The 15180-nt window shown below is 38.9% G+C and overlaps 1 protein-coding gene across 10 annotated transcripts in view; it reads right to left on the reverse strand.

Moving 5' to 3' along the window:
* The window catches only part of LOC118655875 (S-adenosyl-L-methionine-dependent tRNA 4-demethylwyosine synthase TYW1), a 122334-nt gene that overhangs the window by 55343 nt on the left and 51811 nt on the right, over window positions 1-15180 (reverse strand). For all 10 annotated transcript variants that reach the window (XR_004967440.1, XR_004967441.1, XR_004967439.1 and 7 more), the window contains 2 exons: window positions 10768-10886; window positions 5600-5709 (listed from right to left, as the gene is read on the reverse strand). Coding sequence is in view for 7 of the 10 variants with exons in the window: in XM_036308412.1 (XP_036164305.1) it covers window positions 5600-5709; window positions 10768-10886 (229 nt within the window). In the remaining 3 variants the exon portion in view is untranslated. The remainder of the gene's footprint in view (window positions 1-5599; window positions 5710-10767; window positions 10887-15180) is intronic.

Genomic DNA, 15180 nt, shown 5'->3' on the forward strand with positions numbered 1-15180 from the left:
GATGCTGAGTTGCACTAAAATCTGACCCATTTGTAATCAATATAAAGTTAATTCTGCATGTGTATAAAGGGAAAGCTAATAAAGGTTATGAAAAGAAAGATGGTTTAATGATCCCATGAAATAACTGAGAAGACTGATTGCCATCGGAAATGAGAACAGAAGCACAAAAGGAAGCATTTAAAACATCAAAATATCTTCAAAGTCCGTTCAAGGCTGGCCACTCAGCTAAAACTGGAAACTCAGAGGCAACAATACCCACAACAAGAATCATCCTGCAGAAAAATAAAATCATAAAATGACTGGACCAGACCCAGGAGAGAGAGTGGGCGTTCATCCTGGGGGTGGGAAAGCACCCTAAAAGGACTCCAAGCCAGAGTAGGGGAAAATGTTAATGAGTTAAGAGTGGACTTCTAAAGAGAGACTAAAGTGAAGAAAACCCAAAATATAACAAACTAAGAAGGAAATCGCTTCAAACCTTTGAGAATTACCTGTAATTTCCAATTTATAGAAATCCTGTTCTAAGCTTTTCTGTTTCAACATGAAATTCTATATTAAAATAAAGATTAAGTTAATTGTTCAAATCCCCAAATATCAAATTAATTTGTTATAGACCTGAACTACAGTACTAATAAATCTATTTCAATAACACCTAATCAAATTCAAATATCTTTTCTTTTTTAAAAAATATATTTTATTGATTTTTTACAGAGAGGAAGGAAGAGGGATAGAGAGTTAGAAACATCGATCAGCTGCCTCTTGCACACCCCCTACTGGGGATGTGCCCGCAACCAAGGTACATGCCCTTGATCGGAATCGAACCTGGGACCCTTCAGTCCACAGGCCGACGCTCTATCCACTGAGCCAAACCGGTTAGGGCTCACATATCTTTTCTATAGGAAAATGTATCCCAAGTTTCAACCAAGGAAACCAGAAACACTTTTCCTTTTTTTGTTGTTTTTTGTTTGTTTTAGCTTTTTAAGCCACAGGGGGACACAGGGTATAGTATCGGGACTCTAATAAGGAAACTCTAATATGGGTGTGGAAGAAGACAAAGGGGACCTAGTTTCCTGCAGGGTATCTGTAAGTGAGTAACTCTGTGTCACATGTGTCACTTCTCCAGGTCAATCTCTGTTGAGTTCAGATTTGGAGAAGACAAAAACAGACTCTCCACCAGGAGCTGAAATGAGATCAGGACTTACATTTCTGAATCTTTAGAGTTGAAAAGTAGGATGCATGTCAGAGCTGCACCCAAAGGGATACTGGGTTCAGAAGAGGTAGAGTGACTTGCATTAGCCTCATCATCCTCTGTCTGAGGCTGAATATCCACAAATGTTTTATTTATACCCTGTCTCCTAGATATGAAAGAAAGATAGAACACAGAGATTTCACTGACTGAAGGAGGAATTCAAGTTCATAAATAAGAAAATTTCAGACTATAACCATTGATAAAGACTGGATGAAGTTATAAAATTTCCGCTTTAGGCATTCTAACTGCTATTCAGGATTCATTTGTCCACAGACATACTCTCTATTCTTTCTCTCAACAATCCAACAATCCTATATCTGTCATTCCCCTACAAGACCATATTTTTTAATAGAGAGGGAGAGAGAGAGAGAAACACTGATCGGTGCCTCCAGTATGTGCCCCGATCAGGGATCGAATCCACAACCTGGGTATGTCTCCTGACAGGGAATCAAACCCACAACCTTTTGGAGTATAGGACGATGCTCCAGCCAACTGAGCCAACCAGCCAGGGCAAGACAATGTATTTTTGAAAACTCTCATTTCTTATGTCATGTGAACTTGAAGACAAACCATTTGAAGTGCCTACTGATTACCGTAAGCACAAGGTTACTAATGAGATATACCTTTCTGCATAGGACAAGGCTTGCTAACGAGTTAGTCGGACAACAGTCAACTGAAGGTCATCACCACCAATTCACTGTCCAAGGAGACCCCAAGTTGGAGTGGGGTGAGGGGGAAGATTTTATTCAATGAAAACAGCTCAATTGTGAAGCAACTCTGTTGTGAGACAGCTCAGGCATGAAAGAGCAGTCTAAGTGGCTATGCCGTTACACCACCAGCTCCAGTGTTACAGCTTTGGCTGGTGAAATAGTCTTCAATGGTTACAAGTGTGCTCTGTTGAGGTAGAGGTGAAGCGGGCTTATATAGAGAAGACTGCCACACCCTGGTCCCTGATTGGACCATTTCTATGCAAGTAACTCTAAATCCACAGTTTGACTGACCCAAACAGCATTTTCTTGATTGGTTGGAATGGAGCCACTCTGATTGGTTGGTAAAGATGGAAATGAAGATTTAGTTGCAAAGCCCCAATTGGTTAGGGCAGGTCTTCAGCTCATTGGTTGAGCCAAGGAGCTTATTTAAAAGGTCCAGGAACATGGTGCAGGAGGCAGGCAGCTCAGTGTAGCTTTTTCCATAAGTGCAGAGAGCATAAGAAGCCTCTCTTTAGCAATGACTATACTAGTAGTCTTTGTTTATAAATTTGAGACAAATTAAACATCAGGAGTCCTTTTTAACAGGCACATTCATTCTCGGGGTCAACATAACAAAGAGCATGTGCACACTGAGCTCACCTAACACATGTTATAATGTGAATAAATCTGCCTCATGAATTATTCATCACTTATTTCCATTTAAAGTGCATTTGCAAAAGTGTTCCTGTCAGAAGAATTACTATCAAAACTTAGATTGTCATTCCATGTCAAGGACATCTCAGAATGGAAAAATGAATGTCTATTCCTCAGGGCTGCTTCCTCCCCACACAAACTGCCTGGGACACAATCCATTTAGGAAGATTCTCGGATGTCCAGAAAATATACATCCTCAGTCAGCATCCCATTGTTTAAGGGTTCAATTAGCTCTTTAAGTGTCACCACAAAAGGCCCTGGCTCTGAGCGGTTCTGCCTAAGACGGCCTATAGTGTGTGGGTTCCTGACTTCATGCAGGAAAGACTTTGCAATAAGAGTCGAGGTGATTTTGAGAGTATGTTTTTTAAAGCTGGAGACAGGGAACACAGCAAGGACTTAGGATAGAACAAGCGACAAGTGACAGCCTAGATGGGGCTGCTTTGGCTCCCTAGAAATGTTATAGAAAAGTGAGCCAAGACGGGGCTGCAGTCAGCTGAGAATAGTCACAGTGACAGGAGTGAGCCAAGGCTGGGCTGACATTAACTCACTAAAGTCAGAGAAAAGAGGGCCTTGGACACAGGTTTGGGGGAATGTCGGGGTCGAGCTGATGCTGCCTGCTGCTCCCCTGGGTTGCAAGTCTGGTGGGGACCCTTAGAGTTTAGGTGAAAGTTCATACTTGAGAAAGAAATGGCAGGGGCCAGGCTAATGTGTGGCTCAGTGGATTGAGGGTCATCCCATGTACCAAGAGTTCACTGGTTCAATTCCTGATCAGGGCACATGCCCAGGTTGTGGGCTTGATCCCTAGTAGGGAGAGTGCAAGAGGCAGCCAATCAATGTTTTTCTCTTTCCCCCTCTCCCTTCCTCTCTATCAATAAAAACAGAAGTAGACAAATTGGCTGGACCATGGTACCCAGATATTTGGTTAAACTTTATTCTGGATGTTTCTGTGAAGGTGACTTTTGGATGAAATTAACATTTAAGTCAGTGAGCTCTGAGTAAAGCAAGAGGCCCTTCACAACGTGGATGAACTTCATCCAATCTGTTGAAAACCTTGACAGAACAAAGGCTGACCTCCCATAAGCAAGAAGGAATACTGCCAACAGACAGCCTATAGACTCAAACTGCAACGGGAATAAGCAGGTTGGAAAATAATTATCTTACTTGTTTTTACTAATCTTTTCTAAATGTATGTGTAATTCACATTTATTTCAATGTTTAATAATAGTAATGTTTTGATTTTATTTAGAATTTTGGTTCCCAGTCAGTGAGGCTCAGTGGCTGACAGTCGACCTATGAACCATGAAGTCACAATTCAATTCCTGTTCAGGGCACATGCCCCGACTGCAGGCTCAATCCCCAGTGGGGGGCATGCAGGAGACAGCCAATCAGTGATTCTCATCATTGTTGTTTCTATCTTTTCTCTCCCTCTCCTTTCCTCTCTGAAATCAATAAAAATATTTACTTTTTTTTTTAAAGAAGTTTGGCGATGTTTTTGTGACCAGAAATATGCCATAGGAACTTAACTCTTGCATTCTCAGTTGGTCTATGGTAAAACTGGTTTCATTATACACTGTTTCACATAAAGGCACCGTTTCTAAGAACTTATCGACAACTTACTGTAATGAGGACTTACTGTAAATGTTATGCTGAGTTCTTATGTGAGCCTCTCTAACAAACTAACCAAATCTGAGGTGGAGGTTTTGGAAGCCTCCCACTTACAGCCAGTCGGTCAGAAGCACAGGTAATAAACTGGACTTGCAACTGGCGTCTGAAGTGGGGGCAGTTTTGTCGGATTGAACCCTTAACCTGTGGGGTACAATGCTATCTCCAGATCGTGTCAGAATTGAATTAAATTGCAGCACAGCTAGTCAGTGTCTACTGAGAACAGGAGAACTGCTTGGTGGTATTGGGAAAAACACACTTCAGGAGCACTATAATCTCAAGAAGCAGTGACCTGACAGAACAAACTTCTTTGCATAAAAGAATCCCTTTATCTTAAAAACACTAATTACTGGGGTTTACAAATATGATGTTAGCACCACAAGAGTGCCCACATCAAAATACCCTTGGTTGGAATTCATTTTTTAGTTGCATATGAAAGGAAAAGAGAATATAAGAGACAAGGACTTACAAGTGGTAGGTGGAGACAGAAGCACAGAGATTTACAAGAGAGTCTAACAAATTTTAGTTCATCATATAAAGCCATCACTTTATAAATCCACCATATCTACGTTCAGTAGTGGGTCTCAAAGTGTGGTCCCCAGTTCAACCACAACATCACCTGTCAGAAATGTGCATTCCTGGTCCCCACCGCAGACTTACTGCATCATTCCCTGGGGAAGGAGACCAGGAATCTGTTCTAACAAGCACCCCAGATGATGCTGATGCACACTAAAGCTGAGAACAGTAATCTCCAGTAAAGTCAAATACCTTTAAGATAAGGCACAACTAAATCAGGAAATTCTAGAAACCGAGTAGCAGAATTTTACTATATCACTATGGGTCCTGTGGCGGAAACGTTTATGTCTCCTTTTTTATAAGACATTTAATAAAAAATGCTTTTCCAATACCATCTAACTGACATTACTTAAGAATATTTTCATGATCTAAAATTTTCAGTTCATTCATAGGTTGCTTTGTGCTCAACAAAACAAAACAAAGCAAAAGTTTTGAGAGAGGACTATGATACATTCCCAGGCAAAACGTACAGGCTAAGGCACCATATTATAAATTGCTAAGCTTAAAATTAAGTTTTTTAGTTCTTCCATCACATGGGACATAAAACTCATCAGTAAAAACTAAAAAGGGCCAATGCATATAATATTTCTACAAAATTTGCACTTATCATATGAAAATTTGCCAAAGGGGACAAAATCCTGCCAAAGAGGCAATTCCTCTGCCAATTTAATTCAGGCTATTAGCATTTCTTCCTATAGGAAAAAATAAATACCTTTAAACTGCTTGATCATGTTCTGATGGTTTTCAATGGCTTCCTTTAAGATCACTTCAGGCTGGTCCATCTTCCACCGCCACTCAGTGCCCACTGGGTTGGTGTGGTGCCTTAGGAAAAAGAGGCAAAAGTGCTAAAGTACTCTCTGTATTAAGGTCTCAGCTACGCATCTACTATGATGAAGTAGTTAATAAAATCATAAAATCAGGGTTGATTTCCCCCTAAATACTTGGCTGTTTATAGCTGTATTTTCTTATTTAATTAGAAATGAGTTTAAGTCATGACACCTAGCAGAGAGTGGTAGCTAGAGAAGTGCCTGGCTGAGACTGAGGTTTAATCATAACAATATCAAATGTGTACCCCTCTCTCCAAGCCACCCACTACCAGGCTAACAAACATTTAATAACAGTAGAATATTGCCAGAATAATCACAAGATCATAGTGATAGACCCTTCCTGAGAGACAGCGCAATGGGAAGACCTAAAGCTTAGGAAGGATCAGATATTGAGAAAAAAGCCTCTGGCAGACAGACCAACCTCCATGCTATACACAAGGTAATCCTAAAGGAATTTTAAGGCAGTGATACACTGCTGGTATTCACAAAAACATCAAAACTTAATTCATGCCCAAATCTTGACTAAATTAACTCAAATTCCAACAAGAAAGGCGTAGCAGAAAGAAAATGCGTGCTGACTTTAAACTACAGAAAACATTTACCTCAGTCTCCAATGCACTAAACAAAATGTCCCACTTGAAACAAAAACTTATAAGGTATACAAAAAAGCAAGAAAAACAATACACTTCCAATAGAAAGCATCAACAAAACCAAACTCTTTATTTATATATATATATACACACACACACACACACACACACACACACACACATATATTTTAATCGATTTCAGAGAGGAAGGGAGAGGGGGAAAGAGATAGAAACAGCAATGATGAGAGAGAATCATGGATCAGCTGCCTCCTGCACACCCCACACTAAGGACTGAGCCTGCAATCCAGGCATGTGCCCTGACGGAGAATCAAACTGTAACCTCCTCGTTCATAAGTCAACGCTCAACCACTGAGCCATGCCAGTTGAGCAAAACCAAGCTCCTTTGATATAAGTGTTGGCACTATCTGACAAGAAATTTTTTAAAACTATGATTAACATGTTAAAAACTCTAATAAAAGAGGTGAGCAACATGCAGGGTCAAATGGGTAAATTCAGCAGAGATGAGATTTATAACACAATCAAACAGAAATGCTAACTATGAGAAAATAGGTCTTCAACAGTTTCAACAGATTAGAACCAGCTGAGGAAAGAGTAAAAGAACTTGAAGAAAGCAATACAAATAAGCCAACTAAAACACAAAGACTAAAAAATAAAAAGTTTAAGTGAAATAAAGAACACAGTATCCAAGAGTAATGGGAAAATATCAAAGATCCAAAATACACATAATTGGAATCCCAGGAGGAAAACAAAGGGTACTAAACAGGAAGAAATAGTAGAAAAATTATAGCCAACTATTTCCCAGAGGTAATGAGAAACAACCACACATCCAAGTTCACAGAACAACCAACAAGATATTTTTCTAAAGCCTAAAAATATCATATCCAAACTGATGAAATAAAAAGAGAAAATCTGTAAGTTAGAGAAACAAGACACATTATATTACAACAAAGATAAAAATTACACCTGACATCTCATCAGAAAATAAGCCAGCCCAGAAGCACTAACATCCCAACAGAAATGAGCACATGAAACATCCAAATTTTGGATTCTAACTACCATTCTTCAATAAAAGAAACTATGGTTCCTTAGAAAAACAGTTGATTCCAGGGCTGGGCAGAGAAAACACAAGATGAACCTAGACTCTTCTGGAGTCAGAAAATACAGAAATATTTTTAAAAGAAAGAAAGAAAAAATACAGGAGACAATCCAGAAGAGCTCCCAATTGCCAAAGCTGGAAAAATATGAACAATAAAATGAATAACAAAACTATTGGATTAAAACCAAAGGAATTAGTATCCTTGAGTCCAAACTAATTTAAACAAATAATTTCTTGATTTTGATGACTAGTCCCTGGTTATTTAAGGTCTTAACATTACAGAAAGCTGGGTAAAGAAAACATAGGAATGCTACTATTTCTGTAACTCTTCTGTAAATCTAAAATTATTTCAAAACAAAATGTGCCTATAAGACTAAATTATAGAACAAGGATCTTATACTTTAAAAACCTATAGGTAGAAAAAAAGAAAAAAACAAATATATATATATATATATATATATATATATATATATATACATGTATTTATATGTGTGTATGTGTGTGTGTATATACACACACACACATACGTACATACTAGAGGCCCGGTGCACAAAATTCATGCACGGGGGTGGGGTGGGGGGGGCGTCCCTCAGCCCAGCCTGTGCCCTGTCACAGTCTGGGAGCCCTCAGGGTGTGGCCGGGGGGGGGGGCGGGGGTGTCCAACTGACTAAGCCATCAGTCAGACATCCTTAGTGCTGCTGCAGAGGCAGGAGAGGCTCCCACCACCACCGCTGTGCTTGCCAGCCATGAGGCCAGCTCAGGGCATCTGGCTGAGCAGCGCTCTCCCTGTGGGAACACAATGATCACCAGGGGGCAGCTCCTGCATTGAGCACCTGCCCCCTGGGTGGTCAGTGTGCGTCACAGCGACCAGTCGTTCTACCATTCGGTCGATTTGCATATTAGCCTTTTATTATAGGATAATTATTTCAACCATGTTAAAGAAAAATGAAAGGAAACACTCAAAAAATTCAGAAAGCAAATATTTCAAAGCACTAAAAATTATTTGTCTGGAAGCTAGAATTATAGGTAGTTGTCAGTGAAGGAAAAAAACTGGATTAGCAGAAAACACACACAAAAAGGATTTGCATAATTTAGGAATTTTTCTTTCACTTGAATATTCCCAACTTACTTATAAAATTCAATTCTACATATCATGGTCTATAGCCAGCTTAAGGATAACACTCAGGGCTTATATTTCCAACAAGATAACTAGAAAAGCCTCCCACAAGAAACACATAAACTGATACCTTAGCATAACAGTAGTCTTAGATAGAAAAAAGATAGAGACAAAAATGTAGAAAAACAAATAAACAGAAGGCACAAATCAGAGATTAAGAATAAATGTTTATTAATAATTTATCAATATTTATCAATATCAACAATCACTATAAAGCAATTGAGTGGGTTTAGAAACTATGGTACATCTACACAATGGAATACTATGCTGTGGTAAAAAAGGAATTCTAACCATTTGCAACAGCATGGTTGGAACTGGAGAGCATTATGCTAAGTGAAATAAGCCAGTCAGAGAAAGATAAATATCACATGATCTCACTCATTTGTGGAATATAATGAACAACATAAACTGATAAACAAAACAGATCCAGAGACAGAGAAGCATCGATCAGACTGTCAAACCTCAGAGGGAAGGTAGGGGAGGGTGGGGGTAAGGGGGAGAGATCAACCAAAGGACTTATATGCATGCATATAGCCTAACCAATGGACACAGACACCAGGAGGGTGAGGGCATGAGTGGGGGGTTTTGGAGGGAATGGGAGGGATAAGGACACATATGTAATACCTTAATCAATAAAGAAAAAAAAAAACAATCACTATAAGACCAATTAAACACCACCAGTTAAAAAACAGATTGTCCAAATTGACTTTTAAAAATCCAGCAATTCTATGCACAGGTGTTTAACCAAGAGAAATGAAAATATTTGTCTCCAAAAAACTAATGTCCACAGAAACTTTATTCATAATTTAGTCAAAACCTTGAAACAACTCAAATAGTACTCAACTAGAGGTGCACGGATAAACAAATGGTGGTAAAACCATACAACAGAAAGAAACAAACTACTGATAAGCCTAAAAACATGGATGAATCTCAAAAATATTTTAGTGAGGAAAAATAACAGACATACAAATGCATACTGGGTGATTCATTTTTATATAGACTATAGAAAAAGCACAGTAATATATATCGTCAAAAAGCAAATCAGAAAATGACTAGAAGTGGGGCACAAGGGAACTCCAGGATAATGAAAATGTTCTGTGTCTTGATTGTAGTCACAGTCACACAGTTGTACACATATACCAACATTCATTGAGATGTATATTTTAAATAGGGGTATTTGGTTGTATGTAAATAAAACTTCAAAAAAGTTGATTTTTTAAAACTGATCCAGCCAAACACTTGTTTATCAGAAACACGACTAAAATATAAAGACACATAAAGTTGGACGTTGCATAAAGGAAGGAAAAAGATCTGGCAATTGTTAGTACAAAAAAGAAATAGAGTTATATTACAATCAGAAAACACACATTTTAAGGCAACAAACATTACTATGGGTAAAGAGGACTACTAAATAAGGACTACAAAATAATGATAAAACAAACAGTAACAAAGGATAGATTTTAAGGCTGTTTTAATATCTGACCATTAAAAATATACTCTTTTCAGGACATATAATAGATTTTGAAAACCTGACTATATACTAAGCAGACAGCACTCCTCAATAAATTTTAAATAATTTGTATTAGAAATCATGTATAAACCATGTAACAATAATACCATTTGTTTGAAAGTTAATAACAAAAAATATAACCCCAAAATCTAACTTATGTGCAATTTTTAAAATAAATATTTCTTTGATCCATGAGTTAGATAGAAGTCATAATATAAATCAAAACATATTTACAATTGAATAATTAACTAATCAAAATCCATGGAATGTAGTAAAGAATACTTAAGAGGGAAATTTACAATTAAAGACTTATAGAAGATTGAATATTAATGAGTTAATGGTCCAATTTAAGTTAGAAAAAGAACAGAGAAACAAAAACAATAGTTAATAGATTAGTGAACAAAAAAATAAAAGTATAATGAAGAGAATATACAAAGCTAAAATCAAGTTATTCAAAAAAACTAAAAAAGTTGACAAGCCCCTGATAAAATTGGTCAAGAAAAACAAACATATGCACTAATATATAATATTAGGAATGGAAAAGGGATTAATTATAGGAACATCAAAGCTTTAGGTACATTTGAGTGTCGTGTTGGGCAGAAATTGATTATTACAGATCATTACATATTTGGCCACCATGGCCATTAATTTTAACTTACCGCCAACAGAAGACACATTTATTTGCACATGCTAAGCTCGGGGTAGTTTCCATGCAACGATGGCTTTCGATACCATAGAATGTATGTTTATAGCAACCTCCTCTCCCTCGGAGCATTGACTGTGAATAAAAAACAAATGATAATTTAAATAAAATCCTCAAAGCACAGAAACACCAAGACATCATTTTAAAGAAACCATGTGTTTTATAACCATAAATAGCCCTAATAGCATCTGCACGGTGCAGAAAATTAACACAATAGCATTATAGTGTTCTGATAATGATTTGCATTTTCTAAAACCCAATGAAATAAACCTAAGATTCATTAACTCTGAAAGCTCTATAGGAAGGATCATTTATGCTTTTATTTTTCAAATCCGTCCAACTGTCTCAAATAATACCAGTTCAAAAATACTTAATGCAGGAAGAAACAAGATGGCGGCATAGGTAAACACCGGAGAATGCTGCCTCGCACAACCACTTTAAAAATACAACTAAAAGACGAAACGGACATCACCCAGAACCACAGGAAAGCTGGCTGAGGGGAAATTCTTCAACTAGAAGGAAAGAGAACAGCATACCGAGACTCAGAGGAGGCGCAGTGCGGAAAATACAAAGGTGCGGAGGTGCGCGTGGAGCGGGCTGGTGGCTGAGGGCGCAGTTGTCGTTTTCAATCAGGAGGGAGGCTCAGGCCCTGAGCTCCAATTCTGGGCGAGTCTCTAGGGACCCAGACTCAAATGGGAGAAGCGGGACTGTCTGGCATCGGTCGGAATGCGAGGGCAGCTTTCCCTCCAAGGTTTGCAGCCGTTGCTGGGACTCTGAGAGGCAGAGCCTCTGGGGACAGGAATGAAAGCAGCCATAACTGCTCCCTCCGCCCACCCTGTTTGATCCCGTGCGACCCGCCCCGCACAAGCCCTGCACAGAGCCATTTGCCAGATAGCCTCAGGCAAAGGCTAGATTAGTACCTCCCCAGAGGACAGAAGTTTTCCCACTGCAGACACAGCTGACTCTCACAGCCAGTTGGCCTGGAGGTCAAATCCCCCCAGTATTAACTACAACAATCAAGGCTTAACTACAACAAGACTGCACACAAAGACCACTAGGGGGTGCACCAAGGAAGCATAACAAAATGCGGAGACAAAGAAACAGGACAAAATTGTCAATGGAAGATATAGAGTTCAGAACCACACTTTTAAGGTCTCTCAAGAACTGTCTAGAAGCCACCGATAAACTTAATGAGATCTACAAGAAATCTAATGAGACCCTCAATGTTATGATAAAGAACCAACTAGAAATGAAGCATACACTGACTGAAATAAAGAATACTATACAGACTCCTAACAGCAGATCAGAGGAGCGCAAGAATCAAGTCAAAGATTTGAAATGCGAAGAAGCAAAAAACACCCAACCGGAAAAGCAAAATGAAAAAAGAATCCAAAATTACGAAGATAGTGTAAGGAGCCTCTGGGACAGCTTCAAGCGTACCAACATCAGAATTATAGGGGTCCCAGAAGATGAGAGAGAGCAAGATATTGAAAACCTATTTGAAGAAATAATGACAGAAAACTTCCCCCACCTGGTGAAAGAAATAGACTTACAAGTCCAGGAAGCACAGAGAACCCCAAACAAAAGGAATCCAAAGAGGACCACACCAAGACACATCATAATTAAAATGCCAAGGGCAAAAGACAAAGAGAGAATCTTAAAAACAGCAAGAGAAAGAAACTCAGTTACCTACAAGGGAATACCCATACGACTGTCAGCTGATTTCTCAACAGAAACTTTGCAGGCCAGAAGGGAGTGGCAAGAAATATTCAAAGTGATGAATGCCAAGAACCTACAGCCAAGATTACTTTATCCAGCAAAGCTATCATTCAGAATTGAAGGTCAGATAAAGAGCTTCACAGATAAGGAAAAGCTAAAGGAGTTCATCACCACCAAACCAGGATTATATGAAATGCTGAAAGGTATCCTTTAAGAAGAGGAAGAAGAAGAAAAAGGTAAAGATACAAATTATGAACAACAAATATGCATCTATCAACAAGTGAATCTAAGAATCAAGTGAATAAATAATCTGATGAATAGAGTGAACTGTTGATTATAATAGAATCAGGGACATAGAAAGGGAATGGACTGACTATTCTTGGGGGGAAAGGGGTGTGGGAGATGCGGGAAGAGACTGGACAAAAATCGTGCACCTATGGATGAGGACAGTGGCGGGGAGTGAGGGCGGAGGGTGGGGTGGGAACTGGAAGGAGGGGAGTTATGGGGGGGGGGGGAAAGAGGAACAAATGTAATAATCTGAACAATAAAGATTTAATAAATAAATAAAAAATACTTAATGCAAAGGGATAAGTAACACAGTCTCCAGAAAATGCAGAAGCCGGTCATACGAAAGAGTATCTCTGCTTTGAATAAAGGAGGGTGGGTAAGGGAATCCATCCTGGAGCATATTCCATGTCAACTGAACAGTAGAATTTGAACATATTGGGACTGTTGAGGAGACAAGCCACATGTATAATAAGTAGGTTATTTTAAAAAAACAACACTGTTTAATACGTGAGAGGTAAAACCACAGCAGTAAGAAAGGGTAATTTGAAGAAATATTGCAGATTAATTAGGGTTGGAGTCACAAGATATCAAGCTTTATAAGGTATCATAAGAAAGATTTGTCCAAAAGCTCTGAGTAACACTGGCATGATTTCAGTAAAAGGGAAGCTTGTGAGGAGTTTACGCAAGAGAAGTCATAATGACAGCCCATAATATCAATGGAGGAGAGGAATAGGGTACTAAAGAGGTATAACCACTGGCATTCCCGATCAGAGGGGCAAAACAGAGAAAGTCATCTAAGATAAATGAGAGTTTAAGCCTAAGTAAATGAAGTATGATGGTATTAACAACAGCAACAACAAACAAGGAGACACAGTTAGGTAGTCTTTATACATATGTATGTGTATACACATTACACATCACACGTCAAGTGTACTAATATTATAATGCTGTCCACAATGAAGAAAATTATAGATAAAATCTACCAGCTTTATTACTACTAGTATGTCAGTTGATTAGAAAGTCTTTTATTTTTTTGTACTGATAAAAGGACTTCCCCCTCCATCGCAGTACAGTTGACCCTTGAACAAAATAGGTTTGAAATGTGCAGGTTCACTTAGATGAGAAATTTTTTTTCAATAAATATTGCATAGGTGCTTTCTCTTCCTTATCATTTTATTAATAACTTTTGATTTTCTCTAGCTTATTTTATGGTGAGAATACAGTACATAATACATATGCAATATATGTGTTAGTCGACTATTTGTGTTATTGGTAAGGCTTCCAGTAAACAACAGGCTATTAGTAGTTTAAGTTTTGAGGGAGTCAAAAGTTACACGCAGCTTTTTGACTGTAAAGGGTCAGGGAACAACCTCCGTGTTGTTCAAGGGTCAAATGTACTTGCATTAAGAGCAAAAAAAGGAGTGAAGGGAGAAAAATATTGTTCAGGATAATGGTGTTTACAAACTCTTCAAAATTTCCAATAAAATATTCAAGAAGACAAAGAAAACATTCAAATCTTGTAAATAGCATTGAAAACTAAAAGTCCACCAAATGCCAAACACAGAGTAATTTCCACTAGCATGCCAATGGAGAAACAGTTGAAGACGTGCATATTTTCATTATTTACCGAGTAGTTAATATACCCAAGCATGCTGTGCACATGATGAATAAGACAAAGCCTCCGGTCGCCATGGTATCCCTCAGTGAAGGAAGCCTCAGGCCCAGGAAAGCAGAGCATTTCTCCGGCCAGCTCACTTGTTACAGGGATAGGGTGGTGGGGAGGGATCTCTATCATTTCATTTTCACTTGGCTACCCTGATATCTTTTGGCAGGAGAGGGAGACTGCATATCTAGCAGGAAAGGAGAGTACTTGTCCAGCTGCTTATTGTTAACGGGGCTCCCAATCGAACCCCTTTCCCAGTGGTACTGGTCTCCCCTGATCTTGTAACAGAGATTCCCATTCTATACTGGGGAAGAATGAGCCTCCCTGGAGGCCAACTGTTGCAAGATCGAGGATCAGGACACTTGGGGTCAGAGTTGCCTTCTTCTTTAGGTGGGAGATATAAGACATCCTACTGCTCTGTTGTCCCTCGGTCCTAGGTCCCGAACCAGCCAGGCTTCCTCTTACCGCCTTTCAGAGTTCTTGTTTGGTTCCCTTTTGTGTTTTTCATGGTTTAGAATTGTGCGTCTTAGGAAGGCGCAGGGAGAAAAGAGTTTATGCCATCTTGTCCAAACCAGAAGTCCTCAGACATTACATTTTCAAAGTACTCCCACATCTGAAAATTAATGGAGGATCAAGGTGGAAAAGAGAAGACTGGAGAGCAGCACATGCTTAGAATTCATGTTAAGAATCGAGAAGGGA

Source organism: Myotis myotis, unplaced genomic scaffold (genome assembly GCF_014108235.1).
Source record: "Myotis myotis isolate mMyoMyo1 unplaced genomic scaffold, mMyoMyo1.p scaffold_m19_p_5, whole genome shotgun sequence".
NCBI lineage: Eukaryota > Metazoa > Chordata > Mammalia > Chiroptera > Vespertilionidae > Myotis > Myotis myotis.